Below are 12,722 nucleotides of genomic sequence, written 5' to 3' on the forward strand. Positions count from 1 at the left end.
CAGAGTTTTTATTGCATGACGGATTTCTGTTTAAAGGGAACCAGCTGTGCATTCCGGAGAGCAGTTTGCGAATGCATATTATTCGAGAGCTGCATGGAGAGGGGCATGTTGGGCGTGACAGGACCTTGCATCTGGTTCATTCATCTTACTTTTGGCCTACCATTCGAAAAGAGGTGGAGAAGTACGTGCAGAGATGTCGTGTTTGCCAAGTTTCGAAAGGAGCGGCAACTAATGCGGGTTTGTACATGCCGCTTCCAGTGCCATCGCAGCCGTGGGCGGATGTTAGCATGGATTTTGTGTTGGGATTGCCGCGTACTCAACGAGGGTATGATTCTATCTATGTTGTTGTTGATCGTTTTCCTAAAATGGTCCACTTTACTCCTTGCAAGAAAACGACAAATGCGGTTTCAGTGGCGCAATTATTCTTTCGAGAGGTGTACCGTCTTCATGGGCTGCCCACGTCTATTGTTTCGGACAGAGATACTCGGTTCCTCAGTCATTTTTGGCGCAGTTTATGGAAGATGGTGAACACGCAGCTGAATTTCATTAGTGCCTACCACCCTCAAACTGATGGTCAAACTGAAGTTGTGAATCGGTTGTTAGGCAATTTGCTGCGGTGTTTGGTTGGCACTCATGTGAAGAGCTGGGATCAGAAATTGTGCCAGGCAGAGTTTGCTCATAACCATGTGGTCAATAGGAGTACCGGGTTCAGTCCTTTTCAGGTGGTGTATTCGATCGCCCCCAAAGGTCCGTTGGGTCTTATGCCATTGCCGAGCAATGTCAAGGTGCAGTCAAAAGCAGAGGATTTTGTGAATGGCTTGCAGGAAGTTCATCGGGCGGTTCATGATAACTTATTACAGGCTAACTCACAATACAAACAAGCTGCAGATGGACAGCGACGTTTTGTTGAGTATGATGTAGGCGATTATGTGTGGGTTGTTCTGACTAGAGAGCGATTTTCAGTTGGAGACTACAACAAGCTGTCTGCCAAGAAGATTGGACCATTGGAGATCATCGAGAAAATCAACTCCAACGCTTACCGTCTGAAATTGCCTAGCCATATCCGAACGACTGATGTGTTCAATGTCAAGCATTTGATTCCTTTTCATGGTGATTCTTCTGATGATGAGGCTACTGCAAATTCGAGGTCGAATTTTTTCTACCCTGGCGGGAATGATGCGGTTGCGGAGACAAATTTTGAGATCATGGAGAAAATGGAGCGCAAAGTGGTGTAATGGCATTTTTGTGATTTCGGCAGTTTTTGAGGCTTTTTAGTTTATTTCGTTTTATACCCAGTTTAGGGTTTTTATTTTGTCTTAGTATTTAAACAACCTTATGAGTTGTTGAACGGCAGTTTTTGATGTTTTGAGACAATTTGATTATTTTCCCAAATATCGGTATTCAATTGAATCAACGACTTTTGATGCCTATTGCCTAGTATTCTTTTATTAAATCAATAGGCTTTAGAAGTTAATTGCTGGCATTATTTTATAATCAACAACTTTTAAAGTTATCTTATTCTTTATTGTGACTTCCGCTACATCAAAAACTAACCCTTGTTACAAAAAGCCTCAGGGGGATACAAAACAGTATTATAACTGTTGAATTTTCATACATAATGTTATTAAACGAGGAACTAGTGTTGTAACTCAACAAACAATTCTAAATCTTCATCTCATAACATTTCAACAAATTAATTTCTACGATTCCATTATTACTTCTTGAAAGTTTATTGTTAGTTTCAAATCTAGTTTCCGATCCGCTCGAATTTAATTCTTAATTAAATTGTTTCAAATTTTATTTATTTAAATCCAACGATCATAATTTTCTCCAAAAACAAAGAAAACTGTAAATTATTAATTTATTTTTTTCATTAAAAATCTATTAAAAACAGTTTTAAACGGTTTCAAATAGTTTACAACGCAGTTTCAAACAGTTCCAAAAAGGTTTCTAAAACACATTTTTATTGTCATTTAAAAAATGTGTATGCAATGGTTTGAAACAGTCAATAAGGGTTTAAAACAGCTCCAAACAGTTTACATATGTTTCAAACAAATTACAAAAGTTTCAAATAGTTTCAAAAAACACAATTTGCAACATTTATCTAAAAACAGTTTCAAACTGTTTATAAATACTTCAAACAATTTATAAAAATTTCAAACAGTTTGAAAAAACAATTTCAAACAGCTTCTAAAAATTTCAAAAACAGTTTACAAAGGTTTTAAAAAGATTTTAAAAGTTTCAAACAGATTCTAAAAACAGTGTCAAACATTTCATTAAAAGCATTAAATTAGTTATAAAAACAATTTGAAACAATTTACAAAAGTTTCAAACAATTTATAAAGGTTTCAAACAATGTGAAACAAAATCTAAATTTTTTTTCATACGTATGAACAAAAAAATCAATAAAAATACATAAGAAAATAAAAAGAGAAAGAATAAGATCCAGAATAAAAGGATATGATGATGGCGATGGCGGAATATTCCGTTACTTCAAATTCTTTGAGACAAATACGATTGAATTTTTTTATCGTTGATTTCTTATTTCTTTCAGCTTTTTGATTGTTCATGTTATAGATCGATAATATTAGATAAATTGTAGAAAATTTGGATAAAATTTATTAAAAAATTCTATTGAAATAAAGAACATAAAATATGAAATTTCAGAAGAAGAAGAAGAAGAAAACAAAAAGAGAGAAAAGAGAAGAAAGTAAAAAATAAGAATGTATATGTAATTTATATGAGTGGTTAAGAATACAACTAAAAACAATAGAAAAATAAAGTAAAAATATAAATTTTTAAAAATGAGATATTGAGTGTAAATAAATTTAAAGCTAAATTTATTTTGAGGTCTCCAAACTATACACTTTTGGTTTATTAGGTCCTTAACTTCTATTTATAAGAAATTTCAGAAGAAGAAGAAGAAAAAGAAAACAAAAGGAGAGAAAAGAGAAGAAAGCAAAAAATAAAAAATTATATGTAATTTATAAGAGGGGAGTAAAAATACTAAAATTACATTTGGTTAAGAATACAACTAAAAACAATAGAAAAATAAAATATAAATATAAATTTTTAAAAATGATATATCGAGTGCAAATAAATTTAAGGCTAAACCTATTTTGAGGTCTCTAAATTATATATTTTTGGTTCATTAGGTCCTTTAACTTCTATTTGACTTTTTCGTATCCTTAAACTTTCATTTTTTGGTTCATTAGGTCCTTCAACTTTTATTTGTCTTTCTCGAGTCCCTACTTATTTATTTTTTTGATTTATTGGGTCCTTAAATGGATTTTCTTTTAAGGATCCAATAAACCAAAAAATAAAAGTTCAAAGACTTATGAAGGTCAAATAGAAGTAGAAGGGTTTAATGAACTAAAAATATGAAAGATTAAGACTTTAAAAAAGTCAAATAAAAGTTGAAAGATTTAATGAATTAAAAAATGAAAAATTAAGGACTTTAAAATGGGTGTAGCTTAAATTTAAAAGAGGAAATTAGACCCAGCACTGTTCATGTCTACTTTATTCCCAAATATACTGTCCGGCCCTTCCTTCCCTATTAATACTGCATAAGCTGAGTTTGTTTGATAATTAACTTTTTTTTCTTTTAATATTACTGTTAATCAACTTCACTAACACGGTGTTACTCCTAACCACGATGTCGACGTCGACAAAAATGAGACCGACGAAGATGTCGCCGCTGCTAGGAAAGACTACTAATATAGTGAGCCTGTGATTGTATTTGCAGATCTGTAATTCGAATTTGTTTGAGTTTTGCTATTTTAATTGGTTTGTGTTTTGAAATATATGGGTCTGATTATTTGAGAAGATGAAATAAAAGAAAATGGACCATAAATTAGGTGAGTGGTAAAGGATATGAGGCTGTGGGTGGAGATGGAGTGTTTAGCGGTGGTGCGGGTGGTACTATTATATTTAGATTACTTGATTCATAAGTTGCAGCTTATGTGTTTGTTAAAATGCCTCTGTGGAAAAGTTTTGTAATTTTATATTTAAAAAGTCTTACCCAGTTTACTACTTTGCTAATCATTATTTGTTTTACAATTATTTTTGTAAAATACATTTTTAATTTCACACAGTTGTGGTCTATATTATTATAGTTTCAATAGTTTAAAATGGATAGTTGATAATTTTGGGAGTAAGTGGGCATACAGTGTACTAATGGTGTATTAGTAGTTTACTAAAAGTTTTATAAATTTATTTTTTAGCGAAGTAATGAGAAAATAGAACCAGGGATAAAATCTCTTCTCCTCTGTTTAGTTTTTGATTAAAATATCGATATATTAGGCAATTTGGCTCTTTTAAATTCATTGTTAAATTAAGGGCATGGTTTACTATGAATACTGTGTTCTGTGGGTTTAAATTAAGGGCATGGTTTTTTTATAAATAAATAAACTGATAATAAATTGATAGTAAAACGATAGTAAACTGTTAGTAAACGGTTAATAAATATAACTATACTTTATATTTAATAAATTAGCTATAATGTTTAGTCAAACTAATAAACTGTTAGTAAACGGATGGTAAATTAACTTATTTTTTAGTAAACTGATAGAAAATGATTAATGAATTAACCATACGGTTAAAAAGTAAATTAATAGTAAATTTGATTTTTAAGTAAACTTTTAGTAAACAGTTAGTAAATTGATAGTAAACTTTTTGTTAGTAAACCGATAAGAGATTTACCGTATTTTTATAAATAAAAACCGTTAGTAAACCGTTAGTAACTTTATTGTTTGTAAACCGTTGGTAAACTGTTAGTAACCCGATAGTAAACTTACTGAGTTTTTAAAATAAAAAACCGTATTTTTCAACTCAAAAAGTGTAATTTCGCAACTTTTAAAAGTCAAACTGTAAAAATCAACCCAAACTGGTCAAACCGTATTTTTGAGAATATTTATACACAGTATGGATATTTTTGAAAAACTCTCAATTTAAAAAGCGAGTCTTTTGTGTAAATTTTTGTCAATCTTGGATAGCCCAATAGCCCAAGCAGTAATACCCAGCTCCAGCTCAAGTCCCTTACAAAACAGACTCGAAACCCCTTCCGAGTCAGAGATTCATGTAAAAGAAAAATTAAACTCCCAAACTATAAAACTGATTGAAATTATCAAAATCAATTTCAATTTCAATTTCAAACTCAATTCAAAGTGTTAGCAATGAAAACGGAAGGAGGAGTGGGAGGTGGTGGTGGTGGTGGTGATGGGAAAGAGAGGGAAGAGGAACAAGACGGAATGTCCGCTCATTCTCCCTGCAAAGCTCCTCCTTCCTCCGCTTCTTCCCTGCCCAAGGTTTCTCTCCGTCGCTGCTTCTTCCTTTTCTCTCTGTTTTTCTTTTCAATTTTTGTTTGATTCATTTTATTTTTAAGGAGCAATCACAGGTTGAATTGGAGCTTAGACTTCTCGAAGCTCTTGAAATTTATCCTCCTGTTAAACTCCGAGGCAGGTTCTTTTATGTTAATTTTTTAATTTCTCATTCAAAATATTGTTAATATTATTGTTGTTGATGATATATATATATATATATATATACACACACATATAATGGAGTATTCTTGATTATGAATTATTATACAAGCACCGTTTGTGCCAAATTATCCGTGCAACAAAACGTTTAGGATATATGATAATTTAAAAGTAAATAATAATTGAATATTCCATTGTTACAATTTGTTGTAAAAATGACGTGGCACAATTGATGCGTGGAATAAAATAATTAGCTATTTTTGTATGACAATAGATGATGAATATATTCTTGAATTTGATACCTTGGTCATTGCAAGGGATGAGTAAACAAAACAATTAACCTTACTAGAGATTTGTAAATTATTTTAGCTCGATTCTAGCTATTACTTCTTTTGAATAGTTGATTAATTTGTGGATCTTTTTAAATTCGATTTCTTAATTGAGTTCTGAATGTTGCCTGTGAGAATCTGCTCTAAATTTATTCCCATTGTGTTCATAAATGTGGTTTATATTAGTCAACTTTCTTATGCCTAATTTCTGTTTGGCATCAGACAGGTTTCGACTTTTATAACTATACTGATTTGTACAGAGGACCAAATGAGTTTGTTAATTCTTATTTATCTGCATTATTTACAATCTTAGGACACCTTTTGAGAATCAGTAATGTTTGTTTAAGATCTGTTGTTTAATTAGATGGGTAAAGTTTTAATTCATTCGCAACCAGAAGTTCTGCATCATCTGTGTGTTTAAAACTGAGATCATCTTGTAACAAGTTCTGTTCATGCAGGCATGCATCGCCACTTTGTTCTTTATGGTCTGATGGAATTTTTGCGTAAAAGGTTGTTTTGCCTTGCATCTATGTTTCCATTTCATTTTGTTTCTGTTCTTACAATTAGATTCCATATTTTTAATACTTTGACGACCCATCACAGCTTTGATAGACACTTTTCTTCAGACGAGGTTTTGCAGCTGATGGACCGTTTCTACAACTTAGAAATGCTGGTATTTGACATTTTAGATAAGAATTTTTCTTTAGATTATATTTTTATAGTATATAAAAAGTATGCATATGTGGTTACTTGATACACATAATAAATGCTATTTCCTATTGATAAGAAAACGCAAAATCAGGAATCCTATTATAGCAATCAAATGGGCAAAAATGTGCGCGTGCATGCACATGTAACAATTTTACTATAATTTTGTAGAAAAACATTGGAAAAGATAATCTGGGAAGTGTTGACATTCCATGTTTCTATATAGAGATAAGATTTTAACCTGCATGTCGGAAGTTGTATTCTTACTTAGACATTCAACGCACATCAAACTTTTCCAAAAGTAGAACACTGTCATATCAGGTTTTGTCTATGGGAGCAATGATAGCATAATTTGTCAACTTTGTGCTCTTTTACTTTCAGAAACCAGATGACGAAGAGAATGAAGTTCTTGGCCATGACGAAGATTTTTCTTTGCCGCAAAGCTATTTTGCCAAGGAAGAGTGATAACTCTTTGGCATGTATGTTGTTCTAGACTTACCTGGTCCTGATTGTGTTCTTGAAATGTTAACAAATCAAGAGATCAAACTTTAGAGATACATATTTCTTAGATTCTCAGAATTTTTATGACCTCGAATTTCTTGTTTGGGATGATCAATTTGTAAATATGAAATAGACATTAGTTATGGGGGTTTGCAGCTAAATACTTTGTAGGTTTTGGACATACAGGTATAGGGAGTCGAGGACTATTAATGCTATTTTTAGTGTCGAGGTATTTCATAAATAATAAAAACTCATCTTTACAGACTTGCAACATTTTTCTTTTCATGATACTCCCTTTATTCTTCAGAAGATTTTCTAACTCCTTTTATTCCAACCTAACTTGGAAGTTTCTCTATGCATATTTTGTTTGAAAAAATTTATATATAATGTGTAATTTAATTTTAACAATTATTAATGGGGCATTTAAAAAATAATATGAAATATTATTATATAAATAAAAATTATTAATTTTTTTATGAATATAAAAATTATTAATTAGAATGGGGCATTTAAAAAATAAAATCGTGTGTCAGATTGAACAGAGGAAGTACTATACAGTGTAACTTAAAAAAAAAAAAAAACTATGCAGTGTAAATATATCAAGCACGCAACAAATCAAAATAGAACAATTTGAAAGGTTTTCGAAATGATGTATGTTCAAAAAAAATATGATAATATATAGTGTTATATTGTGGGGCATGTACTTAAGGTTTATTTGCATATTAAATTGCTATGTATATGTTTGTAGCGATTTAATTCCACTCTTTAAAATGTCGCACCACACATTCAATTTTTGGTATTGTGTACTATTTTGTGATGTTTTATATAAAATGGCGCCGTTTTTGTACAAATTTTTTTGTTTTTTTTTTTTGTAAAAAAAAGGGACTATACACAATGTAAAAGCGTGAAAATTGAAATATTTGCGACGTTTTAAAAAAAAAAGAGATTAACTCGCTATAAAAGTAAAATATTAAAATTAATATGCAAGTAATGCAATATTGTTCAATTAATAATATACATGAACACAAAAATCATAATAGAACAATTTTAAAAGCTTTGATCTTAAAGATATCTTTTGGAACTCTAGTTTAAAGATAAAACAATTTTACTGTATATCATATTACTACAGTTTAAATGTGATGGATTTTTTTTTTTGAAGTTAAAGATTTGAACCTTTTTTATTTTAATTGTTTTAAAATTATTGTAAGTCAATTAGTATTATAAACTAATTAAATATAGTTTAATAATTATATTAAATGATAATAAAAAGGTAGTAGTAACTAGTAAGGATATTAAGATGAGTGTTTATCCCATGCAACCGTTGCGCCACGTCATTTTTACATCAAGCCAATGAGCATTTGCGATAGAAAATCTTTTAATTATTACTTATTTTTTTTATCATTCAATTTTCCACATGGCTAACACGCAATTGGTTTGTTTTACGAATGACATGCCCAACAGTTGTGTTGTATAATTACCTAAGATAAACGTGTCCACTTCTATCTATCCGTACTTTTGTATATAAGATAGATAAAAAAAATTAATTTTAACTTTATTATACCAATGGCATATCGAATTTTAAGATCATGTGGCGCCATTTCAGTAACACAGCATTAGCTTGCAAAACAACCATCCAATAGATATACAATACTCTCAACTCAAATCTTCATTGCAACATAAAAAATACCAACTACTAGGAATTTAAATACTACTACCAAATTTCCAAAGGCATTACAAGAATAACAACAAAAAGGTTTATTATACATAACAATTAATAAAGAACCGAAAATAAAAAAATGGTGTTTAGAATGAGGCAAAAGAAGTTGAAAATGACAATGAAAACAACAGTTAAAATAACAAAGGCATCAGATGATCATCAGGTTTAGTTTGGATAGATCCCGAAAAGAGTAATAACTATAGATGTGATCATGTAGTACGTACATTCTTCAATCCCTCCTCCAAAGAAAAGCTAATAAAAAGAAGCCATTTCTGCAATGTACTCTACCCAGCCTCTCATTTTCGTTCATCTTTCTTTAATGTTGGCTCTGCAAATTCATAGGCTAACTCGTTCAGTTCCGGAGTTCGAGAAACTACAATCAATCATTCGTAAAGAAAACAACTTACTTCCCCTTCTGCAGGTGCCTTTGATTCATCACCTTTAAAATTATCTTCACCTACAAACGCGTACAATTTTCTTTAACATATAATTACATAATACTAATTTGAACAAAGAGAGCCATAATGCAAGTGAAAATTCATAATCGACTCATTCCAATTAAAAAATGAATGTACCTCCATCTTCAGGCAAGTCAGAAGTCCAGAGAGTGAGATTATCTCTCAACAACTGCATTATCAAGGTGCTGTCCTTGTATGATTCCTCACTCAAGGTGTCCAACTCTGCAATCGCCTCATCAAATGCTTGTTTCGCTAAATGGCAAGCCCTGCAAAATTTAGCACCAAAAGTATACCATTATTTAGTACGTAGGTAATGCCACTAATCACTTGACAACAGTTAACCTATGCTGCACGAAAACTTATCGAGTTCTATGTATTGGTGTTTCGTTTCTATTTCTGAATACGCTTCTAACTTTATATTTACAACAAATTCTAATAAACTTGTTGTTTTGCCGTTTTTTCGATTCTATCAGTGTTTCCATTTCCGTGCAGCATAGCTATTAACTTTAGAGAGCTTAATTACATTAACGAAAACCACAAACCTCTCAGGAGAATTCATGATCTCATAGTAGAAAACAGAGAAGTTAAGAGCAAGGCCAAGTCGAATTGGGTGAGTCGAAGGCAAATCAGTGTTTGCACTAGCAGAAGCAGCCTGATGAGAACGACAAGAAGACGAAAACTTCATTAACACACACAGAAAGTTGATGATGCTAAATTTACAAGTAATTGACTGAAAGCATAAAATTACAAGCATGCCTCATAACCCTTGAGTGATTGTTCTGCTGCCTCCTTCCTTTCCTGCTCAGACTTAAACTCAGCTAGATAGCGATAGTAATCACCTTTCCTGAATCCATTACATGCCATATTAAGAACATTAAAGATAAATCTGATAAAATTTCAAGCAATCTGCTCCAATCATGCCAAGCTGAAGTTTCCTCTTTATACATATATGTTATGTTGCACGAAAACTTCTTCAATGTTACATTTTGACATTTCGTTTTCGTTTTTCATTTTGATGATTCCCATATGGAACTTTCCGTTTCCGTGCTACACATATAGCATATAATATATGCATTCAAAGCAAAAATTAACACCTATTGACTTACATCTTGAAGTAGAAAACAGTAGCTTCTCCAGAGGAGGATGAAGGGACGAGATGCTTGTCTATGATGGTAAGAATATCATTGCAAATGTTAGCAAGTTCATCCTCTACCTTGTTGCGGTAACCCTTAATCAGTTTAACATTGTTCTCATTCCCTTTAGTCTCTTCCTTTTGTTCAATTGAAGACATAATGCGCCACGAAGCTCGCCTAGCACCGATCACATTCTTGTATCCTACGGAAAGGAGGTTCCTCTCCTCCACAGTCAGCTCACAATCAAGTTTTGCAACCTTTTTCATGCACTCCACCATTTCTGTTTCATCCAATATCATCTAATTAACAACAGGCATGTAATTAACTGCATCATGTAAATTTTACATGTATCTACTCAGTTTATATATAGTAGAAACTTAAAATGTAATATCAATTTATTTGTTGTATTTTAATTCTAATAAATTAATTGCGTGTGAAAAGTTTTTATTAAACCACTTACATACATCATTATTTTTTTGTCATGCAGTATCTATGAAATCAAAGTTTTACCAACATGACATTTTAATTTATACTAGCATCATAATATTTTCATGGTTTCACGTTATAATTAAGATGTTATAAGCGAACAATAGATATTAAAAATTGACTAAGATATTGGTAGAAATTAAATAAACTATTTAAATAATGCATGTGTTGTGTTCGAATCTTGAGTCTCTTAAGAAGATAACGCCGGAACTTTGAATACAAAAGCAGCATTATTTTATGATCTCAAGATAACGCTGGAGCTTATTTTATGGATAAGTTAAATGAAACTGTAATAGTATGTACATTGTGATATCTCCAAAATTTGTAAACTTTCAATTCAATTTATTAATATACGAATGCAATATATAATATTAATATACTAATTGCTTAAATTTAAATTTTTAAACATGCACATAATTTCTAATAAAATCAGAGTCTAACCACACAATCCAAAAATCAATGAAAATTCATTTTCGAGGCAAATAAAATGGAAAAGAGAAGAAAGGATATGAATACCATCATAGCGCTCGGCCTGTTCGGCAAGCTTGGCCATGTAAACATGAGTTTCTCGCTCTTTCTCCGTCGACATACTTAGAATTAATTAATGTGAAAGATTAAACAGAGTACAATACCAAAATTGAAATGAGAAAGATTTAATGAAATGTGAGAATTAAAAAAAAAGTATAGAGGGAAAGAGAAATAGCGAGGAAAAGGGAGAGTCAGATGAACAAGTGTGTGGTTTGGGTGAGCTTAACACAGAGAGATACTCGGTTTATGACCCCATCTTCATCCTTACTTTCTCCTTTCAAACCGCTCAAATCCCCGTTTTTCCCTCGCTCCTTCTTTTGTGGCAAAAGTGCACTTAAGCCCCTCAAATTATTCCCATTTAAACTCCTCAGTCTCGAATTCGATCAAACCCTTAAAATAACAAACGTCCATGTAAATAAACTCTGTTAAAAGAGTTTGAATAATTGAATGGTATATGCACACTAACGTATTATTGGGGTATTCCTATTAAATAGCACCACATTTAGCGTTTTTTGCGATTTAAGCCACTACTATAAATTGTCTCAATTGTTAGCCCAAACTTTCCAATCTTTTTAATTATTAGCACATGTTTCAATTCCGGCATCTGAAATCCCACATGGCTCGCCGGATTGCCTCGTCAGCGTCAGCGTGGCTTCTTTATGCGACGTCGTTTTGGATTATTCCTACCAAATAACACGAACTACCATTTTGTCTCAAATATTACCACAACCTTTCAAATATTTTTAAATTTTAGCCTAAAATCTATTTTCGGCTATTGGAATCACAACTCCCTACGTCACAATCATAAATTTATAACCCTAAAATCACAACCATAAATTCACAAACTCTAAATAATATGTATGTTATATTACTATCAACTATTACAGAATGTTATATATGCTATCAACTGTTAATCACAGCTTCTGAATGCTATGTATGTTATCAACTGTCAAGCCATATAAGTACAATAAGTTAGTAGTTGTGTTAATAGCATCTACTTCATCTTAATAATGGGTCATATAAGTGCAACAAATTAGTTTAATTGATATAAATATATTTAACGGGTTATATAAATGTCGCTCTCATGCAAACAATTACTATTTAGAAATAAATATTATATTTTGATATTTTAATTAATTTCAATTGTAAATGAAAATAATTTATTTAAAGACAAAGTATTATATTTGATATTTTGATTAATTTTAAAGTTAAATAACGAGTCATGTAAATATCTTAATTAACATTAATACATATAACGAGACATATAAATGTCGCTCATGTGCATACCATGTGATAATATTAAATTAATATTATATATAACGAGTCTTATTAATTAATATCACAAATGTGGTATAGTTTCTATTTAAATAAAAATAATTATA

At 31.1% G+C, this 12,722-nt stretch overlaps 2 protein-coding genes across 3 annotated transcripts; one reads left to right on the plus strand and one right to left on the minus strand.

Moving 5' to 3' along the window:
- The first annotated feature begins 5,056 nt into the window (after positions 1-5,056).
- Positions 5,057-7,291, plus strand: LOC126653500 (uncharacterized). Of its 2 annotated transcripts, none has more exons than XM_050347406.2 (5): positions 5,057-5,306; positions 5,396-5,456; positions 6,268-6,319; positions 6,413-6,482; positions 6,899-7,291. In XM_050347406.2, the coding sequence occupies exons 1-5, from the start codon at positions 5,175-5,177 to the stop codon at positions 6,980-6,982; spliced, it is 399 nt and encodes a 132-aa protein (XP_050203363.1). In that variant the 5' UTR covers positions 5,057-5,174; the 3' UTR covers positions 6,983-7,291. The 2 variants fall into 2 exon arrangements, with proteins under 2 accessions (XP_050203363.1, XP_050203361.1); XM_050347404.2 differs by having other exon boundaries at positions 5,059-5,306; positions 5,384-5,456.
- Positions 7,292-8,758: 1,467 nt separating this feature from the next.
- On the minus strand, positions 8,759-11,645 carry LOC126653499 (14-3-3-like protein GF14 iota). Its single transcript, XM_050347403.2, has 7 exons — positions 11,329-11,645; positions 10,300-10,606; positions 9,950-10,037; positions 9,736-9,845; positions 9,311-9,459; positions 9,143-9,192; positions 8,759-9,063 (listed from the first exon to the last, which is right to left on the minus strand). Exons 1-7 carry the CDS (start codon positions 11,399-11,401, stop codon positions 9,052-9,054), a joined length of 789 nt encoding a protein of 262 aa, XP_050203360.1. The 5' UTR covers positions 11,402-11,645; the 3' UTR covers positions 8,759-9,051.
- Between the last annotated feature and the right edge of the window lie 1,077 nt (positions 11,646-12,722).

Source organism: Mercurialis annua, linkage group LG6, assembly GCF_937616625.2.
Source record: "Mercurialis annua linkage group LG6, ddMerAnnu1.2, whole genome shotgun sequence".
NCBI lineage: Eukaryota > Viridiplantae > Streptophyta > Magnoliopsida > Malpighiales > Euphorbiaceae > Mercurialis > Mercurialis annua.

Coding starts and splice junctions, on each gene's coding strand:
- LOC126653500 (XM_050347404.2), top strand. CDS start 5,175: ATGAAAACGGAAGGAGGAGTGGGAGGTGGTGGTGGTGGTGGTGATGGG. Junction 5,307..5,383: donor CCGCTTCTTCCCTGCCCAAG/GTTTCTCTCCGT, acceptor TTTATTTTTAAG/GAGCAATCACAGGTTGAATT. Junction 6,483..6,898: donor TCTACAACTTAGAAATGCTG/GTATTTGACATT, acceptor TTTTACTTTCAG/AAACCAGATGACGAAGAGAA.
- LOC126653499 (XM_050347403.2), bottom strand. CDS start 11,401: ATGTCGACGGAGAAAGAGCGAGAAACTCATGTTTACATGGCCAAGCTT. Junction 9,846..9,949: donor AATCACTCAAGGGTTATGAG/GCATGCTTGTAA, acceptor CGTTCTCATCAG/GCTGCTTCTGCTAGTGCAAA. Junction 9,193..9,310: donor TGACTTGCCTGAAGATGGAG/GTACATTCATTT, acceptor ACGCGTTTGTAG/GTGAAGATAATTTTAAAGGT.